This window comes from Lactuca virosa, chromosome 7 (genome assembly GCF_052849685.1).
Source record: "Lactuca virosa cultivar CGN04683 chromosome 7, Lactuca_virosa_CGN04683_v6, whole genome shotgun sequence".
Lineage (NCBI taxonomy): Eukaryota > Viridiplantae > Streptophyta > Magnoliopsida > Asterales > Asteraceae > Lactuca > Lactuca virosa.
Genome location: NC_136432.1, coordinates 147,847,078 through 147,874,039, shown reverse-complemented (window position 1 = coordinate 147,874,039; position 26,962 = coordinate 147,847,078). Strand labels below are relative to the sequence as shown.

The 26,962-nt window shown below is 37.6% G+C and overlaps 1 protein-coding gene and 1 long non-coding RNA gene across 2 annotated transcripts; one reads left to right on the top strand and one right to left on the bottom strand.

Annotated features, from left to right (window-relative positions):
- Nucleotides 1-15,619: 15,619 nt before the first annotated feature.
- LOC145125398 (uncharacterized) lies at nt 15,620-16,789 on the bottom strand. The gene is made up of 2 exons (XR_013715969.1): nt 16,403-16,789; nt 15,620-16,323 (listed from the first exon to the last, which is right to left on the bottom strand). It is a non-coding gene; the product is annotated as an uncharacterized LOC145125398 (long non-coding RNA).
- A 5,051-nt stretch (nt 16,790-21,840) lies between these two features.
- LOC145126065 (electron transfer flavoprotein subunit alpha, mitochondrial-like) lies at nt 21,841-26,379 on the top strand. Its single transcript, XM_079061471.1, has 8 exons — nt 21,841-21,984; nt 24,535-24,723; nt 24,786-24,997; nt 25,076-25,236; nt 25,363-25,515; nt 25,590-25,642; nt 25,719-25,859; nt 26,179-26,379. The coding sequence occupies exons 1-8, from the start codon at nt 21,916-21,918 to the stop codon at nt 26,254-26,256; spliced, it is 1,056 nt and encodes a 351-aa protein (XP_078917597.1). The 5' UTR covers nt 21,841-21,915; the 3' UTR covers nt 26,257-26,379.
- Nucleotides 26,380-26,962: the final 583 nt, after the last annotated feature.

The following is a 26,962-nucleotide window of genomic DNA, read 5'->3' as shown; positions in this document are numbered from 1 at the left end:
TTAAATTAACATATTATTAATTTAAATACGGCGTCGAATATAATTATTTTAGGATAATGTTATTCGCTTGTACGACAACCTGGGGATCGTCTCTACAACTCGCTAATTAAAGTTAACGTACATTCAAGGTGAGTTCATACCCCTACGTTTTTAACATTTTTAATATTTTTAGGGGGAATACAAGTGAAACACAAAGACTTTTGTGTTTATTCAAACATTTTTAAATAATTTTAAAACCTTTGCAATTGTTTCGAATCAAGCATTCACTATACTTTCTAAAAATATTATATATATATATATATATATATATATATATATATATATATATATATATATATATATATATATAACACTTTTGTAATATGTAGAGCATAAGGGTATTTACTTTCATACAATTAAATTGCAAATGCTTTCATTTCACTACGGAACATTACAATTAAACTATAATTGGTATAGTTGAGATTTTCTACACTATTTCGCTAATTACAAAACACGAAACAAGAACGTACGATCAAAACTATAATAGGTATAGTTTGGGAAACGCTACACTAATACATTGATACAAGTATACACTATTTAAAATAATTATTTAAGCATAATTATTTTTACACTACAAGGTACATTAATACAAGACAATACATACAGTTTCTAATACAAGAAAACACTACTACCCTATACTACACGTAAACTAGTTAATACAGGGTTGTGTGGCACTACTTCAGTTGTATCCACCAGGGTACGGAACTAAATCCTATATAGTATAACCAGAGTCTCCTGGATGGAGAGCGTGAGATTGGTGTATAGATCTATACAGGACTGATAATCCCACACCTGAGCTGCTTGCAACAGCTAGGTCGGCAGGCCTATGGTGACAAATGTCATAACTTTCAGACGCCTGAAGAATGTCTTAGAGGTCACTAGGTCATATCAAGCATGGTTATATGAAACTCACAACAGTATAACTAAAACATTCGTTTACGGGATTACACTACTTCATTGGTTTTATTTTAATAAATAAAACTACAGTTCACTACTTACACTATAGCTGGTAGTAACCAGGCATTTATACTAGGATTTTTATACAAACGCTATTGTAGTACACTACTTTCACTACAACTGGTGGTATCCAGGTATACATACCAAGGTTTTCATACGAATACAGATACAATACACAATTTTCTAATACTGAGTACACTAATACAGTATACATTTCAGGGAACATACATGACTACATTACATTTACTATAGAAAATATTGGATTTTCTGGAGAAACATACTAGTATTTTCAAAGTTCAAAGACAAGTTTTCCATCACTAAAACATGCTTATGAACTCACCAACTTAATTGTTGATACACTTTCAAAATCACTTGTATTCTCAGGGAACTGATAAGACAGGTATACCCGCAAGATTTTGAGAAGACGGAGCTTTCTAGAGTCGCGTCTTTTATACTTTGGATATACCTTTTGATGTCATACACACTATGTTATGAACAAATGTAAATACCATATTTTATCAATGTAATGGTTGTGTTTACTTTGATTACTATTATACAATTGTTGTGATATTGTACATGACGCCCTCCGCCCCCGAACGTTTCTGCCGTTCCGGTTTGGGGTGTGACAAACGATGTCACAAAATGCTCCATTGAAACTTTGTTATTAAAACAATTTCATGGTTACGAAGTCTCAAATTCAAGATACCTCCTTGAACACCTTCCTTGCATTAAGGTTTCTAACTCACATGTAGATTTCAACAACCAACTCCCACTATGGAAACATTTCCATATTCCTATATGACTATCAATTCTGAATAAGAATCATCTCCACTTAGAATTATGTCAATATGGTCCGTCCAAATACAATACTTCCAACAGTCCATAAGTAAACAATCTATTGGTAAACCTCAGACTGTTCTTGGCAGTTGTTTAACAACTTTAGTCACATCTTGTTCTAGTCCTTTTTCCCTCTTAATGCCCTATGCATTTGGAAAAATCTAAACAAATGAATATTATAGCATATGTAATCGATCCTATATACGAAGCATATAGGATTCGATACATAATGTCTTACATAAAGACCTGGTAGTCTCTTGATATAATATTTCCATATATCGAATTTCCTATGTTGAATCATTTCAACATGATATTCATCCAAGACTAAATCTAAACTTTTAGATTTGAAATGAAGTATAAGCGCTTTCTCCCATAAATCTTTCATTAGCGAGACAATTTCCAAACTTTGCAACTTGGAAATTTGTAAACATTGTTTCCTATAATTGGTATTGACAACTTGCAACACTTAACATAACAATTATGCTCCCACTAGCATAACAATTATACTCCCACTAGCTATGACATGTATCTAGAAATCAATTGGACTTCTAGAAATCAATACTATTGGCTTTCTTACTAAAGTTCAGATTTCTGATACGTGGTACTTCGACAAGTCTTCATCTAGACTTCTCAAGCTCATACACCTTCATTAGATAGAATATATGTGTGTTTAAATCCATTCAGAACTTACAACTATAAATCCTGAACATTCAAACTATTTCTTGCCATTTCTCACAATTCGAACTATGAAAAGGGATGTCGTAATCATATGCGAATTTCAGAACGCAGTTATCACAACTGCTACCCATAATGATATTAACCAGATTTAAAAATCTACTAGCAAAAGTGTTTCCTCATAATCATTTTCATGAATTAGAGTGAAACCTTTTGCCACTTAGATTTTATGGTGCATGCGTTCCTATCCATGCGAATTCATCATTTCCAACCTACAATCATAATACAAGTTTGAGGATAAAACTATAATAAATTTTAGCTTTCTTTTCATGGACTAAACTTTGCTTATTCTTAATTTATTGCCTTCTGGTAGCACAAGGGCCTACCAATGCTTCCATGTTGTTTAAGCAGCTCACTTCTATTGACCAATGTACTATCAATGACCAACGTGCTCTGCCTTTTGCAGTCAAATGAGAACCATATAACTCATAAGAATTGCCAACTCAACAGGAAGGTGCACAGAAACAAGAATATGTCAAATCAACACGATAGGTTATCAACCTCAGTTCGTGTGCTAGTGATAACTAAAATGTTTATTCTTGATTGACTCCTGAAACTCTTCGAAGACACCCACTGACTTCTTAACATATAAGTTTTTTTTTCAATTAAGGAACATTCCTCGACAAGAAAAAACAAATATTCAAAATTTAGTGTGGATTTCGACAAGAAAAACACTTCACTGAATTGGTCTTAGTTTATCCTTTGTTTTAAACCAAAACATCACAACTACCAATTCCACATGTGCTAGAGTAAGAAAACATTCTTACTTTACACTTCATGAGGTGTTATAAACCTACTTAGTTTGAAATAAGCTTCAAGATACGATTTGTAGTTACTAGAGTATGACTCTAAAACTTGATTGGAAACGAAGTATGACTCATATCTTGATTAAACCATTTCAACAATATCCTATTCCTCTTCTTAGTCAAACAATTTCACTAAGATGTTATTCGAGGATCATTTGTGCCATGGTTTCACAATTATTAAGATGATCATCAAACACAATACCAAAGTATTCTCCTTTCCTTTCATATTGGAGAAACCTTTATCTTTCTGCCTAATGGATTCTTCATATTCATTCTGCCACTCTTTGAAACTTTTCAAAGAATAAGAATTATACTTAATCTTATGAGCATAACCATATTTACTGACCATCAGTAAATCATGACGAATAGACTTATCGTCTTTTGTGGTGGATCTGACCTGTGCATATAAGTATGTACTAGATCTATTTGTCCTTCACTTTGACACACATAAAACATGTGATCAACGAATCAGTCTTAATCTTCCAATGATCAAGATTCTCATATATAACACAATTTGAATTGTATGACTCCAAGTTTCTATCAAACTGAAACTTGGGTGATGAGAATTCCTTTTCACTTGGTTAATTATGTCATTTCCACAAATGATATAACTAAGAATCAAATTCATAATTAACATTGTTAATATAAGAAATATAACCACTAATTTTCATAAATGTCATTGCAAGGATATATAAAGTAAATAATCAAAATTCACTTTTATTGATAACAAGCGCAAAATTTTGTCCTTACAATGCAAATATATGAAAACTATGTTTCTAGATATTTCCTAAGCAATCTATCATAACTCCTAAGCAGCAGCTCCAAAATCTAATTATTGAACTATCAAATTTTGATCGAGGTCGTTGTCTCAATCAAAAATAACCTCAAAAACCACTAGATAGCTAGGGTAAGTAAGGCTCGAATCCACGAGGAGTTTGTGGTTAAACCTTGTGTTAAAATAGTCAAATGGAAAAACTAATGCTTGCAATTGTCACGAAATTATTTGAACTAAAAGTTGATGAAAAAGCTAAAAACTTGGTAATGCAAGAACTACTAAAACAAACTACTATCAATGAGAAAAAAAAAGATACTTCCGGTTCAATTGTTCAGATGGTTGGACTTACACGTTTTTCTTCCCTTAAATTCCAATTTAATTACCTAGACATAATTAAGGTTGATTAACTTGCAACAAATAATTTTGAGCACACAATATGTTATTTCAACTAGTTGTCTTACTCCCTATGTCTAATTGGATTAGGAACAACTAGTGGTTTGGCGATAATGTGTCTTACGATTACCTATTACAATGTTGAGTATATAATACTACAAATTTGGAATAATGTATGTGGGTTCAACTGGTCATCTTAGTTCCTAAACTACTTCAATTCAGAATGACTAGTGAATTAACAATACACTATCTTAGTTGCAATATCACACAATAAGAAAACCCAACTCCAATTACTGTAAGTAAAAATCATAACTTTAAGAATGAAACAATAACTGAAATTGACTAGAATAAAAGTAATAATCAAAACGTGTTCATCCTAACATCCTACAACGTTCCCGGAAGTAACCTAGGTGGTTTAGCCTTCCATATGATTAACAAAACACACAACTTCAATATAAACAGTGGAATTAATGCTAAAATTCACAAACCAACTTGAAATCATAAAATAAATGAATTCTAATGATCAATCAACTATGGAACGATGAAACCTTAGGGATGAAATAATCAAATTTGGAGCTTGATTGAACTGATGTAGATTCGTCGGTTGAATAATCTTCAAATGTTGAATGATAATGAATTTTATGATTTCTCGTCTTGGATTTGGAAATTAATGATCAAAAACGTGTTTGGAGAAGCTTTGAATGTGTTTGGAACCCTTGAAAACTGTGGAAAATCGCAGGGAAGAAGTCTAAAGTCGATTAGGGTTTCATCTCCCTTAAATTGGTGCTAAAAACTATTTTCGGAGCTGTTTTCCGCGTCGGCGTCCTAGTAGGCGTCTTAGACGTCAGATAGGACATCTGGGCGTCCTTCAGGGCGTTTTACATGCCTTCTATCGTCCTTGATTTGCACTTGAAAATGGCCTAAAACGGGTAGGCGTCCTAGGAGACGTCTTAGACGCGTCCTAGGACGTCCTTCATCTTTTGTGCCTCTTTTGGTGATGAAAACGGTAGAATCAGCAAAAACGCAAAACATGAAAGTTGTAGGAAATTTTGTCTACTTTCCGAAAATTCTTCGTTCATGTCAATCGGAGCTCTAGATCTTGAGATATGATCAAAACATTGAAGATTGGTCAAATTTCTCAGCACCATTTTTCTTCATTCTTAGCAATTCGTCTCCCATGCTCGTTAGCTTCCTTTTGCTCGTTTTTCTTGCGGGTTCCGCCCACTTTAGCACTAAGTAGTTGCCTGCACATAATTTTCAACATTTTATCAAAGTAGTGCCATTCTTGGACAATTATACATCAATTCAACATATTTATGACAATTTAGTACATTCATAAAATAGACTTATCAGCGACCGAAATCCATCTCTCACGATTAGATTCAACTTACTCCTCTTAAGCTTCATTCTTTCTCTTAGATCCTGCAAAAACATCAAAATGTGACTATAACATCATGTAATAAGCATCTACGAATAAGAACTTAATAAGATAGAGCTAGATAGTGAATGTACATGAAGTAGAGTCATACAACTTGACTTTACCATCTTTGAGATCTTTCAGGTAGTTAGGGCAACTTCGCATCCAATGTCCCTTCAGTTGGAAATAGAAACATATGGACTCTTCAGGAATGACACATGGATCTATCTCAAAACTAGCCTTTCTCTTTACCATATGGTCAAACGGTTTGACCTTGGCCGATCCATTTCCATTGGGAAGAGAAACCTTTTCTGGACTATCAATGGTGACATTGTTAATGTCCATGGAAGCTTGGGAGGCAGATCCTTCAAACATTTTTTCTTGACTTGTGCTCTTAAGCATTTCTGCTTCAACAACAATCAACATGCACGTCAGATCGATTAAGGTCACGTCGTGGTCCCTCTCATAGAAGTCTTTGATGAACGGACTATATGAGTCAGGAAGCGAAACTAGAACCAAGTCAATGGCCAGATCCTTTAGGAAACTGACACCCAACATCTCCAATTTATCATTGTGCGATTTCATTTTCAAAACATGTGCACACATAAACTTTCCATCTTGATGTTTACATGCCAATAGGGCTTGAGTGACTTTGAACTGTTCAAGTTGAAGAAATCGTGGGTTGGGGAGAAGCATTGGAGGAGGTGGAGGAAAGGTTGGAGAAGCATGATTTCCAGTTCCACCATTGCTTGAAGAAGGGAACATTCTTTCACCTTGATCAATATGTGGAAGATCATCTTCAGATAGAGAAGGAAAAATATTTCCAGAAGGACGAGAAAGACCATTGTTGTCTGAACTTGACATCTATAAAGGGATAAAAGAAAATTCAAGTTAGTTGATTTTAATCCTTAATTATTAACCCAAAATTTTAAATTAAGGCTAGGATCTATATTTTCGATTCGCATTCTAAAGAGGGATGTCGTAATCAAATTCGAATCTATTTTAGGTAGGTAAATCATTTACCAATTTCAATCTTATGAAATTCCTAGATCTTTTAAGATTCATTGAACTATTCAATGACATTTTTAATCTCGTGTATGCTCTCACTTTGTGACTGGGATGCTGAGGATCACAAACGAGATGCGAATAACCATGCAAATTAGCTTGGTACTGTCGATGTCATTTATCATCTGAAATTAACATGTCAGTTAACCACACACACTCCGTTAATTCAATGATAATTTACGAGACACCCATTACTAGTAATATTAGTTTCATATTAGTGTGTCGGTTAACCACACACGCTCCACTAACGACCAATAAGGTGCAATGTGCAATTTCATGGGTTAGCATCAAATTCACATTTTTTCTGAAGTAACTAAGAATGAGATTTTAGAAAATGGTTTAGTTACTTTATCATTATACTTTTAATGAGGATTAGTTGTCCTATCGAACTCGTTCGACTAACGACCCTCCACCATACAAGAGAGCGGTGTGTAAGAATGGATACCCAATGGCGGTCATTTTACACGCCGCTTCCTTAAACTCCTCTTATAGTATTCAAGAAACATCCATGAACGAATTAGCTGATGAGCAAGAAGAAATCAGTTGGACCTGTTACTTCGAGGAGTTTCTATGGCAAAATGATGAAGAAACGATCATGAGTTGTGATGATGAAATCCTAAATTCTCGAGTGCCTCATGTTGCTTCTTCTTTGGCTATCAACAAGTTCCGAAATGATCATGATCAAGATAAGAAACTGAGTTTCAAGAAGAGGAAAATTGTAACATGCTATTTTGGAATTTAAATAAATAAGATTAAATAAAATAAATCAATAAATAAACCCCGGGATGAGGAGTATATTTCATATTATTTTATTGAGGCCCTAAATCCATAATAGTTTATTAGTGTCATCCTTGGGAGTAAAATGTTATAAATTTGGGAATTTATGGTTTAAATGGTATCATTTGGACTCGTGTCGAATAGATTTTTGGGAAGCAAGCGCTAAAGGAAATTTCAGATTCAGATTGTAAAGATTTCTGAGGGCATGGGATGTTTGGTAAGTTTTGGATTTAAGTTGAAGAATATTTGAGAAAGAGGGACTGAATATGAATAATTGGTGAAAGTGGTAATATGGGACGGGAGTTTAAGATCTTTCATTTCCCTCCCGTGTTATGGGAGAACCACCAAACCCTAACCCTAGAATATATCCTCCAGCCGCCAACCCCTTCAGCCGCCACCATCAGCCGAGATCGATCGCCACAGCCGCTGCCGGTGACGCCCGGAACAACCGAGCACCCTACTGAGATTCTCACTGCCGACAAAGCCGGAAGCCCGAAGCCAAACCTCGCACACTGTCGTCGCCGGTGACTGCGAAGATTGGCGAGTTCGTGGTCGCTGTTGCATCTCCTTCCCCCGATAATGTGCTCCTTTGCTTCTTCCACTATTTCCCTGAGTCCCATCGCCGTCTTTGCTCCGTACGACTTCCCCTCTCGTTGAGTCCCTCGGCTGCCATCTACCACCGCAAGGATGGCGACGTCGTGTGTGTCACTGCGTGTGTTTGGTGCATACTCAGCTTAAAGTGGCGATGAAGTGCATGTCCAATCGATTATGTATGTATAGATGGCCGGAAATCGCAAACAACCACCATGGTGATTGTCGCCATATACCCTCCTTCTGCTGCCACCAGCCACCGTGGGAGGTGGTTGTATGTGTGTGTGAAATTATGGAAACGCATGTATTGTTATGGGTGTGTCGTTGGTTGGATAATTCTCAGTTGAAAGTCGACGGAAAAACCACCACCACCGCCGTGAGGTGGTGGCTGCCGTCGCATGCCACAGTCGACCATCACCGCTCGAGGTGGCAGGGGGTGGTGCTCGACATAGTGAACCCTAATCGACCCAATAGCTTGTGATTGGGTTGGAAACCCTAATTAGGGTTTAGAAAACCCTAATTTTGGGAGATGTTAGTTTTGGTTTTCCGGGACCCGCGTTTGGACTGTTAGATTGGAAATTTGAATTATGCCCAACTACATTGTATGGATGGCCTAATGGAGTGATAGACTTAATGGATTAAGTCCTTAATGGGTTAAGTAAGAACAATTAAACCTAATTGTCATTTCATGTAAGAAACCCTAATTTTGGTTGGGCCTTGAGTTGGGCCTTTCTGTTGGGCTTTGGTGATTGGGCTATTGATGGGCCATCCAAGAACAAGTATATGGACTAGAATATTTGGATTGGGCTTTAGGATGATGTGACAGCCCGTAATTTCAAATCTTGTAAAAGTCAATCTTGGTCAACAAAAGTCAAACACATCAAATAAAGGTCAAACTTATTTCTTTATTTATCTTAATATGGTTAGATTAATGAGTTATAGGTGTATAGACCTTGTATTCAAAGGTGTTGTGTGTTTAAGGAGTAAAACATTTGGAACAGAGAACCGAGAACCTTGTCCGAACCGCAAACCCTCGCATGGGCGGTAAACCCTCGGACTGCAAATGGTTCGCAGCCGCAAATGGTTTGCAGCCGCAAACCCTCGGTTCACAGCCGAGAACCCTCGGTCTTATCCCTTCGGTGTGGTATCCAACGAATGTGTCCCATCAGTTTTGACCCTATATAGGGGCTAGATCATGAACTCCTCCTCACTTCTTCATTTCCAGCCGAAAACACATCCTTCCTCTCTCAAGAACACCAACCGAAAACACCTTTTCTCTCTCAACTATCATCCTTTAATCCTTTGAATCTTCTTAGGATCTTGCTTGGATCTTCAAGTGTTCTTCATTCATCAAGATCATTGGGCCGAAAACCCTTGAATATCCTTCTTTTCATCAAGAACACTCAGCCGAAAACCCTTGAATCTCCTTGGTTTCACCAAGAACACACACTTGAGTTTACAGCCGAAAACACTTGAATCTTCAAGTCTTCGTGAATCGTTTGCGGCCGTAAACACCGAAGCCCAGCCGTGAACTCCACGCAGTCACTCGATTTCGCTTCTAACACTTCTTTTGTAAGTAATTCTTACATCCTAGGTTGTTTCCTTAGCACCTTTGAGGTTATATTCACTAATTTCATGCCAGTATATCGCGTGAATTGCTATTTAGGACATGGTTTTGTCCCGGGAGCTAACTAGTGGAATCAAACATCCTATATCGAACATTCAATCGAATCACTCACATACGGTGAGTTCATACCCTACAATTTACCTTTTTAAATGCTTTTAAGGGGGGAATACAAGTAGGATACAATTTAATTGTGTTAATCATTTACATGTGAAAACAATCAAACAAAAGGATTTCTTATGCTTAATACTGTCAAAATCATTTTAAAACTCTTTTAAACTACTTTTAGATTTCTACTTATATCAAAATCGTATTCATTTATATATTTATGTATAAGTATGCTTTAATGGACTTAGGACTATTGCTAAATGTCGTAACTCATGTTCCTTGTTTGGTTGTGGGCTTAGGGTAGGATCACTAATTCGACTGTCGGCTAAATCATAGTTATACTTGCTAAATATATACATGAATATTAAACCCTATTTTCAAAGAACATACTTAACTCAGTTGCATATGTTGAGCAATTGAGTCTTTTCTCCAAATCATTTATAGTTCAAACAAACATACTAGTAAACTATAATAGGTATAGTTTAGAGGATCAATGCACACTATTTACTAGAACAGAGGAACATACATGAATCAATACATACATACTATTATTATTCATTACAAAGTATACTATTCATTTACAAGAACAAGAAAGAACTTACATACTATAACAATAACAAGATAACTAAAATGTGAGATACTATTTCAAGGCATAGCAATACTCTTGCTATGTCACGTTTTGTAACCAGTCTCCTGGAGGGAGAGCGTGAGTTTGTGTATAGATCTATACGGGATTGACCATCCCACACCTTGCTGCTAGCTACAATGGGACTTGCAGGTCTACGGGTGACAAATGTCATATCATTTTCGACGCCTGAAGAACATCGTGTTTTATACTAGTCAATCAAGCATGGTTATAACCTTAATCACATTTTAACCTTAATTAACCATTTTGGTTCAAGGTAGTTAATGCATCAGTAGTGTATTTTATACAATACTACTGTAAATCTTCATTTTCCATTTCATTCATACAGTGATATTCTCACATGAGAAATGCATACTATTTTTCTAAGTAAAGATAGTTTTACAAATATGGAAAACATACATTTTATACTATTTCAAGTACAAACATACATTTTACACTATTTTCAAGAGAACAAACATACAAACAGTCGAGTCTTGGGTAGAAGACTACTTTTCATTTAAAGCAGGAAATATAGGATTTTCGGGGATGTATACGATCATTTTTATTAGACAAATACAAACATTTTCATGAAACAAATGCAAACACTTGACATTAAGATACTTATGAACTCACCAACTTAAATGTTGATTATCTCTTTTAAAATAACTTGTATTCTCAGGGAATCGGTAGACAGGTACACTGGATCAGGTTTTGAGAAGATGGAGCATGTTCAGACTCGTCTTTTATTTTTGCTTTACATTTTTGGTGTCATACTACTATTCAAAGAACACACATGTATTAACTATTCTATTAATGCAATGGATGTTGTTGCTTGTTTTGCTATTGTGCATTGTTATGATACTGTACATGACGTTCTCCGCCCGCGAACGTTTCCGTCGTTCCGGTTTGGGGGTTTGACAGATTGGTATCAGAGCATTGTTTATAGTGAACTAAGTATATCAACCCATAAAAGATATACAACTATAAACACAACGGGATTAAAACACTCTGACCAAGAGTTATACTTTTTAAATATAAAATATTTTACTAAAGTATACATACATGCATACATACCAGAACAGTGTCATACTAGAACAAAACAAAAGTAGTGTGATTGTTGAACAACACAGGTAGGCTTGGGGATATATAATAAGGTCTGGGATTGATATAGCCTGATCAACTATATCTAGCCGAGAAGTGATTAACATATGCTTAGGAATGGTTGTGGTGTTGCAAATAGTCTAAAAACTTACCAACTATACTATCAAGAAACACTAGAACATAAACTTAAAATACTATAGGAGTATTTTGTTGTACTATAATTCTTATGTGAAAACTAAAACGACCCTTACTAGTAGGTCAATAGTTGCGGAGTGGATGCGCTAAGGTTATATGTGACTAAGATGTTATAGACTTAGAATCTGTGAGCTTCGCTTTACTTCCTGTTCCATGTTTGGTTGTGGTCTTAGAGTTGGATCACTTATTCGAAGGTCTATTCTATCTTGGTTATATATAGCTGGTATGCACTACGTGAGTATTGAAGTAACTGGTAAAGATCATCTTATAAATATCTTTAGTAATACATCTATTATATGTCTCTTACACCCCTATTCTCGCTTAGATAACATGGTTGTATTTCATCTGCCGGGAGACCCGTACTTTTTGATCAAGGGAACGGTGGATGGCTTGAAGCTGATCAAGAAGAAGATAACCCAGTAGTCCCAGAAGAGGAAGACCTCGAGGAGAGTTCTGAGGAAGAGAACGAAGAGGAGCTTCAGTAGGATTCCGACTCAGAACCAGAGGTTAATAATCCACCTCAAGTTGCCCAAAATCCTAACCCACGACAGGACTTTCAAGGCCTAACGCCTCTGTGGGCAGTAAAATTGGGAAGGTGGAGCCACGAACAGGGACAGCCACCTCCTTATAATGGAGACCGGAGCTTCTACAACTTGAGCGAGGGAGGCTCAGCTGACAGAATCCTCCCTATCTTGGTTTGTCGTGTTGCTCGCAATGCTGAACAAGGAAGAGCAACCATTGACCAAGTCATGGAAATTCATGCTAACTCAGGAGTCAACACTGTTCATCTCCGCCATTTGATCGATGCCCAGGAGTTAACAAGGACTCACACTGACGCACTACAGATGGAACTGAATGCCAGCCGATCCGAAGTTAGAGAACTTCGACAGAGCCAAGTTGCATTGGAAAGGTGTGTGTGGGAAACAGAACATCAATTAGCTGAATCCAGGGCAGAATCTAGTACTAACCAGAACAACACTCCTCGCGAGTAGAGCATACTCTACTCACTCTTTTGGATATAGATTAAGTCTACTTTTAGACTCTAGTATTATTCACCTGTTTATATTTAGACCTTAAACTTCTGTTTCGTTAGGTCTTTGGGCTGTCAAAGTTTTCTCTATATTGGTATGTTGTAGACCTATTACAAGGTCAAAATTTCCCGAACTCTATACATCGATAATACCAATGATATTGACATCCATCTAATTCTCTTGGAAAATCTCTATCCAAATTCTTTCATCTTTTTAGTGGTAGACCTCTATTGCAAACGCTTCATCAATTACATGTTGAACTATGGTGAATTAGTTCAAGGAACACTCTCATTTTACTCACTATTGAATACTTACAATTATCTTCATCTTTGTAAACTTATAGTTGAAAGATGCCTCCTCGTAAATCAAATAGGCGCAATCCGCCAATAACTCCAACTCAACCACCACCTCCACCTCAATTCGATCCTATGGTTTTTCAAGTTGCAGTGGTCGCGGCTGTAACGACAGTGATGATATATGGTCCATTAGCATGGCCTAGGCTACTCTAGAGCACAAGCATGGCCTGGCGCGCTCTTGCCAGCCCTGCCTGGCGTTCCCTTGCCAGCCTTGCCTGGCGCTCTCTTGCCAGCCATGCTGGGGACTCTCCTGTCGGCCCGGCCCGGCGCTCCCTCGCCTGGCGCTCCCCTTCCAGCCTTTCCTGGTGCGCACTCGCCAACCCCGTCCGGCGCCTCCGGGCGGCCTTGCCCAGCTCCTTGCTAGTTGGGCCTGAATTGGGTTGGCCCAAGGCCTGACCTAATTCCCCTTGACCTAATTGTCCACTATAAATAGAATAATGCCTCCTCCATGATGGGGGACTCTTCTCCAAGTGGTTCAGCCGTCACTAGACCTTCCCCATGGCTCAGCCGCCACACTATACTCCGGCCGGGTGGCTCAACCGCCACCCGCCGCCGTCAGCCACCATACACCACCACTAGCACCAAGATGGTTCTCTCCAGCTATGGAGAACAATCTCAGATCTATCAGATGATCTAACTTGATCGTCGGAGTCTGCTCCCGGGGCACAGTCCCTGGGCGGCTCTAACGACTTTGCTCTGTGATGTCCAGATCTCCGCCGCAGCAGAAGACCAGAAGAATCGCTGGAGGTCGATGTCACATCATTTGGCGCCATCCCGGATTCGAGCAAGTAGCAAAAGCCTCAATTTGTTTCAAGCTTGTTCTTCCTCACATCTGTTTAGATCTGATGGGTTTTCATCTCAGGTTTCCTCGGATCTGTTAATTTCTAGTATCATTTGTTCAGATCTGTTTATTTTTTGCCAAGATCTTTTCAAATTTGCTTCACCATCTTTTAGATCTGTAGATCCATCATGTTTTTTAGTCCAGATCTATGTATCTATATGATTTCCTTCACTCAAACACTCCCCAAGTTTGCAAAAATATTCTTAGAATCTTTTTTTGGTTCATATTCTGGGGGTTTCTTGAGTAGGATGAAGAGAAAAGAAATTTTTATGAGTTTTTCATTCAAATCTATTGATCTGCTTAGTTTTTCGTATAAATCTTTTGATCAGCCTATTTTTTCGCTCAGATCTCAAGATCTGTTGAGTTTTTTGTTCAGATCGTTAGATCCACTTTGTTTGTTGTTCAGATGTCTAAATATGTTTGGTTTTAGTTCATTTGAGCAACTCTCGAGTTTTAAAAGATTTTATTAGATCCATTTTTCAGTTTATATTTCGATGGATTGTTCAGTAAGTTGGGGAAAAAACGAGGTTTTTATGAGTTTTTCCCCATCTTTATTCGTATTTTCGAATTTTATTCAGCAAGTTTAAGAACAAACAATATTTTACAAGTTTTTACCTCTCTTGCTTGCTCATTATCAAGAAAATCGGTTTTTGATTCCTGATTTCTCATGTTCAACTTCATTCAAGTTGTTTATTTGGTGCTTCCTATGGAAGCTTAGAGATGGAAAGCAAAAGATTTTTAGATCTGTTGAGCAAGCTGAAGAGTAAAGAAGGTTTAATGAGAAGAACACTTGATTAGATTCGTTTTTGTTTAATATGGTGAGGTTTTTTCAGTAAGTTGAGAAGAAAAGAGGTTCCCTATGAGTTTTATCACCTCTTGTTCATACATTATCAATCTCTTCTTCAGTTATGCATTTTTAATAACAACCATTTGTACACACAGCCATATGGCTTGTACATTTTACAAAAAACTTTCAAAAAAAAATGAAGGGAAAAGAAGTTTTGATGGGTCCTAACCCACTTTCAGTCCATGTATCTTTCTGAAGATCTCATTTAGTTTATGGTCTTCAAATTCACTCAAGTTGTCTAAAAACTTGAAGTAAAAATAAATGAACTTTTTATCTTCTTAAACTTCCAGAAATCTTGTCTAAAAACTTGAAGTAAAAATAAATGAATTTTTTATCTTCTTAAACTTCCAGAAATCTCATCTGAGTATTTTCGTATGCTTTTCACCCACCATGTATTTATTTTTAACCCACTTCAAAGTTATCTCTGAATTAGTTACCATCTCAGTAAATGGGTTTAAGAAAAAAAGGGGTAGAAATGGAGTTATACAAGAAGATACGATCTGCAAAAAAAGATGTATACAAAAAATATATACATTACAAGAATGGTACTTAGTACCATTGTCTGCCGACCAAAAAAATAAATACAAACAAAAAAAAAACAAAGGAAAATGGGGGACGGATGCACAGTGCACCATAAAACAAAAATGCCTGGTGCTTATATCTCGTTCTAGATGACACAAAAAAAAGGCGGAGGTGTGCAGTATACAACACAGACTATGAGACAAGACAAGCATCTAGGTGGGTCATAGGATTCAAGATATAAGCTCTCAATAAGGTCAAAATCGTCAGGTGGGCCCGCACATCTGAAGAAGCAACAAGACAAAAGGAGTTGGCATTGGACCCCACCTGCCCCACTCCTCTGCGCAAGACTAGGTAAAATGGCCAAGGATGCTATTCGCACATCGATGACCCAATCCAAGACAGTGGTAGTCGCTCCGCCAGCAACCAGAGCCCGTAGCTTCCAGCAGCGACCACCGGTCCTTGTTTCTCGATTCATCGTTGGGGAAGCGGAACCATAGCTCCACCAAGACCAACGCCGATAGCTCCAACACTGAGAAACCACAGTTCTGGTCTCCGCCATCAACACATCACAAGCTCTAATCACAAACCCACCTGATCACCCACAACAGTTTCGGCGCCAGCAACTCCCGTCACCAGTCGATCCCATGGAGTCTATGGCTCCACAAAAACCAGAAGCAGCTCCTACAATGGCCAATTGAGGAAATCGAGACGTTATATAGAAACCAAGTTAGTTTCCAAAACAACAAGCTCGAAGGATTACGTGAAATTGAAGGCCGATGTGAAGATATCGTTCAAATTAGATAACCTGGACGAGGCTGAAGAATTGGACCCGAGTTGGGTTGACCCAAAGCTTACCTGCAACCAATCGCCATCGTTACCGCCACCTGACCCATAAGAACAAAACTCCGCTGAAGAAGCGTCGCCCTGACTTCGCCGCCAGTCGCCGAATGTTTCAACACGTGAACCAACAGACCCACACCGCCGTCGAACTCTTGTTTCGATCATTTCTGACCACTCCCCCTGACGAGGAGCTTACCACCCAATCGTCGCTGCTTTTCCCCTCTTGGCACCTCGTGGCAGCGAAAGAACGATGAGGATTGGAGACCTGGAGTATTCTCGATTCTAAACTGATAACATCACAAGTGGACCAAACCTAGTACCCTAAAATCTTTCAGCCCGTATATACATAAAAAAGGAAGGGATTACAATATGGGTTGTTTATTTGCTAAATGGGCTCCTGCAAATGGGTTATATTGTATATTTGGGCTAGGACATTCGATTTGGACACCTTATATATTAGTATCCGGGCTATATAAAACAATTAATATGGTCCAGTTTTTGCGAGAATAAATTGACCTATCAGTCATGGCCTATCTGTCAACGCTCAAGTGTAGTGATTTCGGCCAACAAGTCCGATTCTTGAAGATGTGCAGCTACTTGACCCACTCGACAAAAAAAAAAAAAAAGATGTCGACCTAATAGACTGCAATTTCGTTTTGGGCTCCTCTCAATTAGTCTATCTCATATTTTTGGGCTACCTCAACAATTAATTGGGTCATTTTTCTAAAATGTTTTATCAAGCGGCCGCCCGACACTCGTATGTTGCGATCTCGCAACAAAATTCAAATCGTAAGGAGGCGTTAACGGTCCAGACCACTCATCATTTTCAAAAAAAAAGAGGGGGAAGAGTAGTACGTTACTACTAGTCGTGAAGCATTTCGAAATTATCCTCAACAACCGCGCTGCCCTGCTATCAGCAGCCGTGTTGACCAACATCAAGCGGTCGTGCTGCTTAGCTCTCAGCAGTCGCGTTGCCTGGATCTCAATAGTCGCACAACTTGGCCCTCAGCAGTCATGTAGCCCGACCCTCACCAGCCATGCGACCCAGCTCAACAGCTATAAAGCCTAGTCATCAGCAGTTACGTTGTCTGACTCCCAACAGTCGTGCCAGTCGCGCTACCCAGATTTTGTTAGTACTTAGGTCGCTTCGCTTTTCTCAGTAGCTGTGTTGCCCAATTTCCCGCAACTATGCATCCATCGTTTCCATTCCTTGCCTCCGCTAAGAAAGGGGGGGTAGGGTTGGTACGACACTATGTAGAAGTGATTTTTATTCCCAAGGGGAAGAGTTAAAGTACATGCAGAACTGACACTATGCATGATGGTGCATCCCCGAGGTGACATTGGTATTCCAGATTGAAAGAGTAGCCTCGTAGTTCAACCTTCAGGAGTCTCGTTGCCCAGCTCTCAGTGATCATGTTGTTCATCTATCGCTAGCAGCTCGATGCTCAGTTCTCAGCGGCCCTGTGGACTAGCTCTTGATGGTAGTCTCGCTACGCACCACTCGACAGCAACTACATTATACAACTCTAAGTAGCATCGCCGCATAGTCCTCGGCAGATAGCCAAGACAACGAGGCATCAGTCATCACTACAACTAGTGATGCAGCAAAGCATCAGGCGCCATTACACTTCAACACAAACTGATCACCCGGGCCAGACACATAGATTGTAGGATGTTATGCCCAACCCTTCAAGGTTCAACACCCTCGCCTTGAGTCGCTTAGCTTCTCGGCTCGACTCTATTATAGCGGCAAGCTCCGCATGCGAGGTTCAGTACCCTCGCCTCGAGTCGCCTGGCTTCTCAGCCTGACTCCATTACAGCGGATCGTAAGTCGCACATCATAAATTCAGGTCATGCTTAGCACCACCTTTGGTGTCTCTTCACTTATAATCAACATGGTTTTCCCATGCTCGGATGATCAATAAGGTGTTTCCTACATTACATCTGGTTGTCTATTATCATAGAAAACAACCTCATTGTGTATTCTTATAACAACCTTGCATATGCACCATAGTCTGATACGGCTACCTACGCTACCCACATCAGACTGGGGGGAATCCAGCTAGGAATAGCTCGAGCAAGAAACACCTTCAGAATGGTTATCAATGCTCATGCAAAACAGATTGTGAAGATAATTATCGATGACATTCCTCCAAAACGATAGAAACGCCACGACATCCATGTCATACAACAGCCCCGCTCCGCAATAACATTATTTTCAGCTTTGCTCTACATGACCGCAACAACAATTGCGTTGCGTCACACCAACCATATCATGCTCCTCTCAATGAAGGAGTATCAAGTCAGCTCAAGCTGCATAAGCAATGTTTCGCTCATCACACAAACCCACGACTCTCGTGGGTGAGGTTCGGTCATTCTCTCTACTATTTAATGTATTGGTGCTTTGGCTAGTCCGATCCGATTGTCAGCAACCCAATCGCATCAGACTAGGGGGACTTGACAACACACAGTTTATATGACTAAGTCCAGTCTGATGTTATTGGCCGCGTACCAATAACATCAGACTGGGGAGACTTGGTGATATATGGTCCATTAGCATGGCCTAGACTACTCTAGAGCGCCAACCTGGCCTGGCGCGCTTCTGCCAGCTAATGGACCATTTGAAAATCATTTTCGACAAAAAACCCATTCAAGTAACAGATTCTCTAGGGAAACTTGTTTAATTTTTGGATCATTTGAAAATGAAGAAAGTGATGAACTTGAGGTTTTCTTTCGGTATTTTTTAACCACTCTGTACTCAAGCTGCAAGAAAATACAAATATTAGACACATTAGTTGGACAAAAGGAAAATACACAATGCATTGCAGCCTACTTTTGTTTCATTACACACATCGATATCGCCCTACTATCATTTCACAAAAAACACAGGCTATTATAGATTGGTTGATCTATCTATCTTTAAAGAAAAAAGTCAGTAGACAAAATAACAATCTACTTTTAGTTGTTCGTTTATTATAACATCCCCCTTTGGTTTTTTTTTCTTATTATGGCAATGTGCTTCAAAAACTTTACCCAATATTAGCAATTTCATTCAAACAAAAAAATATGTGAGTAGATTTTTTCAAAGTACAATGCCATAGTAAGAAAAACAAAAATTGTTGTACTACACTGTTGTAATAAAATAAACAAAAAAATATTAAACTTTCCTCTATCTGTCCTTCAAAAGCTTTGCTGAATACTACCATAGTGTAAAACATAAATGAAGAAAAACGAAATATAAAACCTGCTGTTCCATTTTATCATATACACGATTAAAAGATAACTTGAAAATGAAAAAGAGATACGTAAAGATCTAAATGTGTTAAGTTTACCATAAAATCCTTTTTTCTTCCTTTAACAGACTTGCACTCTAAATAGGTAGATAAATAATAACCCATGTTACCAACTAATCTAGATAAAACTTTCATCTACCCATTTTTATTTAACCAAATAATGAAAACGTTCCCAGTTCTTAAAATAACTTACATTTAGCACCAAAGACTTGCCTTTTCGATAGTAGTGCATAATCTTCAAGTCAACAAAACCACTATTTAGTTTACCTGCAACATTTAACTATCAAAAACTTATATATAGATTTTTATATTCTTAATCTTTATAATAAAGATATCAGATATCATACACAATCATTGTTTTTTTTGTGTAAATCCACTTACCCATCCACCTGAAACATAAAACGATTCATATTATAAACAAAACCAAGACCAAATCAACTTTATTTACAAGGGAAAATTCGTAATTTACTAAAACTTCAATGGCAAAGACATTAGCAAGCATCCACAAGTTCAAAGATTGGTCCAACAAGATTGATACCATGGTAGTAGTTTCTAGGGTTTTAGAGAGATGTTAAAGAGTGTTTGGGGTCGTTCTAATGATGATACTGTGAGCATATTGCATAAACATCAATCTCAGTTAACATGAAAACTTAACAACAAATAGGAAGCAACAAATTGTATCGGGCCATGTAAGAAAATGATAGAAAAATGATTAAGGCGGATTTTCAGTGTAGAATAACTCCATATCATATGCTTACTTAGATAGCGACCATAATCGAGAATGTGAAGAATAGCCAGTTGAAAATAAAACATAAAATTGATTTGATCTAACAAAACTAAAAGATAATACTAACCTGATAGGCTTCAAATAGTAATAAATTTCAAACCCCTGCAAAAATAAAATATAAACATACCAAATGAGAAGGAGGGCGAGGGATGAAGAAAGAGACATAAGTATTAGATGAAGTGCAAAAATCGGACATCTTACCAGGTAAGAAGTTGTTAATTGCAGTGGGGTAGTGGGTGTTCTCGAAAGTAGATATAACAAGGCTTTCTTCACCACAACCTTCTTGCTTGCAACTCCATGTTTGAAATCCTGAGAATCAATAGAATATTTTGGCTGCAATTCTAATAAGTTTGGGCAGTAATAAGCATAATAAAGTATTAAAAATTATCATTACATATGAAACAAAAAGAAATCAAATGTGTCAGAACTCGAAAAACCTAAGAAAAAATAAAAATGGTGGTCGAATCCAGGTTACTTATGAAAGAGATCCTAATTTCTAAGTTTTGTTTACCTGGCGGTCAAATCCAGGTTTGTTATTATCATCTTGATCTGTTCCTGAGTTCAATTTCACAAGAAAAAAAAAGAAATTGATGAAAATGAAAAAAAAAAGTAAAAGAATTTTGTGTTCATAAGTTTCCTTAAAGAATGAAAGTGAAAAGAAATAGAATAATACAGAAATAAAACTTTTTCACCTAACTTTTCTTTCAAGTTCTTTCGAATGCCGTAACACAAAATTCTATTTTCTTTTCTCTCATCTTCTGTTTTTTGTTAAAACTAAGGAACTAGCATAGGTAACAACGACAAAAATAAGAAACTTAACAAACTTTGACCATAAACAAACAAAAATTCATCATAATAATAACAACCACAAAATTTGACTAACTTAAAAACTTTAATGTCAAAAAAACTTATTTTTTATACAAAATGAATTTTTTTTTACCGAAAACCATTCTTTTTTTTTTAGCACAGCACGAACTAAAGACATTATGATCTTGAAGGAAAAACCTATTTTTTAGTAATTTTGAACTGTAATGTTCGATTACCCTTTAGACCTTTACATTTTAACCCTCTCATTTACTGACATGAGAAACGATGAAACCCACTACAAGGTTTAATTCCAAAAAAATCATATCACAAATAATGGTCAATTAATAAAAAAACAACAGCTTTTATCGTAAATAACCTTTTAAACATTGATCTTAGAAGTAAAAAATCTTGGCAAATGTAAAACGTTTGACTTGGTTAAAATAATAAACACATCGAAAAGATAAAGAAAAAATAGTAGGCCGAGTTTGACGATGGATGTGTTTTCTATGGCTCCAGAATCCAGAGTAGACAGCTACACGCAACACAATGCTCCGAGCTATTACTCTCAGACAATTAATCGCTCACGCTCCTCGTTCAATCTCCTCTTGTAGACATGTAAGCCTTGATTTTGTTTTCCAAATTGATTGCTTTTTAATGATTAATTGTTTATTTATTTGGTTGTTGATTTTAACTTGCGTTTTCATTGCTGTTGTGAATCTCATCTAATTCGATATCTTTGATTTATACTGTTAATTAATGTTAGCAAACTACTCAAATCACTTGATCGTTGATTCATATGATTAGCTTTTGACAAATTCGCGATAGTTATAGGTGTTAATTTTTCTGCCCTAGCATGCTAATGGTTGATTAATGGAGTGTTTGGATGTGCTGCAAAAGCAAATCCGCATCTAATTCTGCTGATTTTTTGGGGCAAAGATAACTTTGAATTGCAATCTAAGGGTAAACTAAAATCTATCATACTATCCCAAGCCTTATGCTGTAGCTGATTACTGATTAAATCGCAATATAATTACTTTGGAAGTGCACATCCAGAAACACTTTGCAATCTAGTTTTTAGAAGTCGAGTAGTTTAATTGCCAATTTAACATCCAATCTCTTATTCAAGAAAGCAAAAGACTAATTTATGGTAGGTATCAGACTAATTCAAGCCCTGTTCTCTTGGTAAAAAAAAAGATGGGTCGTAGAGGTATTGTGTGGACTACCGTAGTCTCAACAAGGTAACGGTCAAGAACAAGTTCCCGATACCCATCATAGAAGAGTTATTAGACGAATTGCAAGGGTCGAGGGTATTCTCAAAGCTAGACCTAAAATCTGGTTATCACCAAATTAAAATGAAAAAAGAAGATATTCAAAAAACAACCTTCCGATCCCACGAAGGCCATTACGAATTCATCGTAATGCCTTTCGGCCTCACTAACGCCCCCGCTACCTTTCAATCAGTGATGAATGAAGTGTTTAAGCCCTATCTGCGCAAGTTCATCTTAGTATTCTTTGACGACATCTTGATATATAGTCAAGATGAGAATCAACACAGGTCTCACTTGGAAATCGTACCGAAAACACTAAGCACCCACAAATTCTTTGCAAACCCGAGCAAGTGTGAAGTGGGAAAGCTGCAGATAGCATATCTAGCATATCTGGGACATGTTATTTCAGATCATGGGGTAGCAGTGGATAACGAAAAGATCAAGGCGGTGGAGGCGTGACCGACTCCTTCCACCTTGAAGGAACTCCGGGGGTTCTTAGGCCCAGTGGGATATTACAGAAAATTCATCATGGGTTACGCTAGTATTGCAGCACCCTTGACAGATCAGTTGCAGAAAGATGGTTTTGGATAGAATGCAACTGCCAATGAAGCCTTTCAGACCTTAAAATCAGCCCTTATCCACACACCCATCTTGGCATTCCAAACTTTGACAAGTTGTTCATAGTGGAAACTGATGCTGGAGGAGCAGTATTGATCCAAGACGGACATCCAATAGCTTACTACAGCCAAGTACTGGGAGCAAGGAATAGGCTCAATTCCGTCTACGAGAAGGAGTTAATGGCCATAGTATTGGCTGTAAGAAAGTGGAGGCATTATCTTCTGGGAAGACGTTTCATCATTAGAACTGATCAACGAAGTCTAAAATTCTTGATCCGGTGCTCCCATTGGAACCACAATAGGGCGTCGACCTCAAGAGCCACAACCGCCGCCTCCATCTTGTCACCTTCCGATAACTTGTGGAAGTTGAAGTAGCGCTCTGTTCTCAGTATCCACCCGTCGGGGTTCTCCCCATCAAAGAGAGGCATGTCCAACTTCCTATACCTCCGGTTGGTTCCACCATTTGGTTCTTCTCCTCCCCCGTGACTGTTTCTGGAACCTCCGGTGTCATTACGAGAGCCACCGCTGTAATCCCTAAGTGTCTCCACTAGGGACACAACGGATGTAACGTTGGGTTCCTCCTCCGCTGTTTTCTTCTCCTTGGCTCATGTCGAACGATTCTTGGATATGGCGTTCAACACTTCTTCAAACCTGTGATCTATCTTTAACTGGATGGAAGCTATGGAGTCCGCCTGGTGCTGGATCTGGTTGCCTTGAGTTTCCAATCGATCATACAAGATCCCTAGTTCCGTCTCCAACGATACCACCCCCTTGAGTTGAGCTCCTCCAGTCTCCTTTCCTCCTCCTTTTTCTCCAGCCATGATCCAGATTATGCTCTGATACCAATTTGTTATAGTAGCTATTCGAGATGCTGCAAATCTCCAAGGAATAGAAACTTCTATGAATAATAATATGCTCCTGAGCTAAGGTTGTATCCTCTGTTAAATAGACATGAATGACAGCTGGTACTCCACATTCCCATTTTGCCCCTGCTCTTCCACTACTTCTGCAGGACTGCTGGGATTGGTAGTGGTCCTTCCTTCATTTGGAATCTTTTTCTGCTTCTTCCTGTTGTACGTAAACTTAAGTGGTGGGTGCACAACATTATTATTGGTAATTAGTGACCTATGTCCTATGTAGTTAAATATAATATTTTCTGGTCAATATTCTATAACTATTTCCATTTTCATAGATGTTCTTGTTGGTCTATAAAACTACTTAAATACTTCATTTATATAGGTATACATGGTCTCTAATCTGTTCTGAAAACTTTGTAACAGCTTGGAACGTTAATTATAGCAGAACATGAAGGTGGTTCACTGAGTGGCACTTCCCTGAGTTCAATAGAGGCTGCTAGCAAGTTGTTATGTAAAGACGACAACTCTTTATCTTTGCTATTGGCCGGGACAGGTCCATCCTTACAAGAGGCTGCTACAAATGCTGCTTCATGCCATCCTTGTATTTCTCAGGTACTCAAATATTATTTATTAAATTCCTTGTCTTATTGATGTAATTGCCTTAATGTTTTTAGGTGCTTGTGGCCGATTCTGATAAATTCAAACACACTCTAGCAGAACCATGGGCCAAATTAATCCATTTGGTGCAGCAAAAACATGAGTACTCGCATATAGTTACGGCTTCAAGTTCTTTTGGGAAAAATATATTACCTCGGGCAGCTGCCCTTCTTGATGTCTCACCGATCACCGATGTTATTGAAATATCAGAGCCTCGAACATTTGTCAGGTGCTTTTCTTTTCTACAGTATTCTCTTTCCTTATTCATATTATTTTTATTTATTTTTTCTTTTCATATATATGATAGGCCGATATATGCTGGCAATGCTCTATGTACTATCCGCTACACTGGATCAAATCCCTGCATGTTGACCATCAGATCGACCTCGTTTCCAGCTTCTGCTTCACCTGATTCTAAAACCAATGCTGCACCAATACACCAGGTTGATCTTTCAAGTTTTGGTGAAGGTTTGTTGTTTAACTTTAATCCAAGTAATATATATATATATATATATATATATATATATATATATATATATATATATATATTTTCATTTTATTTTGCAAAGAATATAATTGATATTATTTTGATAGAGGGGAGTTGTAGATTTGTGAAGCAAAGCAGCCAGGAATCGGAACGGCCGGATCTTGGAAGCGCACGTGTTGTGATCACAGGGGGGCGAGCACTTAAAAGTGCTGAAAATTTTAAAATAGTTGAAAAACTTGCTGAAAAACTTGGTGCAGCAGGTATGTTAATGTTATATGTTATCTCTTGTGTTGTAGTTTCTGGTGTCATCTCTTGTGTTGTGTTGGTTGAATAGTTGGTGCTACTCGTGCTGCTGTTGATGCGGGATATGTTCCCAATGAGCTCCAGGTAAAAAAGTCACATGTCATTAATCTGGATGAATGATGTTAAGTAGTTTATATGGGATGTTTATTATGTTGTATAGGTTGGACAAACGGGGAAGATTGTTGCTCCACAACTTTATATGGCTTTTGGTGTGTCTGGAGCCATCCAACACATTGCTGGAATGAGAGATTCCAAAGTCATTGTTGCAGTAAACAAAGATGCTGATGCCCCGATATTTCAGGTCACCCCTCAACTCAACCTTTTTTTTTTTTTTTTTTTTTTTTCTGGAGAAGTGAACTAATCCCGGTGTCATCAAGTTGCCAACAAACTGATTTCATTAGCAACTTAAAAAAAATGGATCATTTTTCAATTTTACACATTGGAGCCATGTTTTCAAATTGCCAATAAATCGGTTTGTTGGCAACTTGAAGACACCGGGATTTTTTATTTTCCCGGTGTACAAAAAAAATATATATTATATATGTTTTACTATTTTTTTTAATTGTTTTTGTTATTATATTGTAAATTTGTAATACTGATAATTTATTTTTCAAGTGCAGGTTGCTGATTACGGACTTGTAGGTGATCTTTTTGACATAATACCCGAGTTGATCGAGAAGCTCCCGGAGAAAAAATAACTTACCAAAAAATTATTTTTATTTGTTCTTTTGTCCTAACATTAAGAAGATATTGTGATTCATCTCTGTATTTTTAACATCCTTTTCAAAAAAATAAAATAAAATTCAACCTCGTTATCCTCACCGTTGTAGTCGTGTACTCCTTTGGTTGTTTTAGTGGAATGTGTTCGATTTAATGTGCACATTCATGATTCATGTAAGTTATAAGTTAATGTGAATAACTCAATAAAGAGTATTGAACCCAAGCCACAGATTGGGAGTTGGGACCAAAAGGACATTGATGAATTTAATTTAATGATTAGTAAAATGAATTTGGATATGGTAAAAGTCTAAAAGATGGGAATCGGATGCCTGTTTCGTTTCGTATATTAAATTTTGGGTGTGTCGTGTGTCATATATCTTACTACTTTATAACGTATATATAATGATGGACCCATAAATTTTAAAACCAAAATCTTAAAAACAAGGAGAAGCATTTTTGACCCTTAGATATTACTTGGATGGTATGGATTATTTTAGTGATCCATGTCAATATGTTTGGACCAATAAGAATGAATTCTATTAACTCAAACCTAAGAATTTATCTTATATATACTTATGCATACATTGTTCCACTTAAACCCTAATAATAACTAGTGTTATACCCGTCTGGTGGCCGGGTTGATCAATGTAATTTTTTTATAGCATCGAACTTTCATTTGTTCCC

Bases quoted from the DNA above. Each gene is read 5' to 3' on its own strand.
- LOC145126065 (XM_079061471.1), top strand. From the start codon at position 21,916: ATGCTCCGAGCTATTACTCTCAGACAATTAATCGCTCACGCTCCTCGT. The intron at 25,516-25,589 runs GTATGTTAATGT...TTGGTTGAATAG, and splicing joins TGAAAAACTTGGTGCAGCAG to TTGGTGCTACTCGTGCTGCT. The intron at 25,643-25,718 runs GTAAAAAAGTCA...TATGTTGTATAG, and splicing joins ATGTTCCCAATGAGCTCCAG to GTTGGACAAACGGGGAAGAT.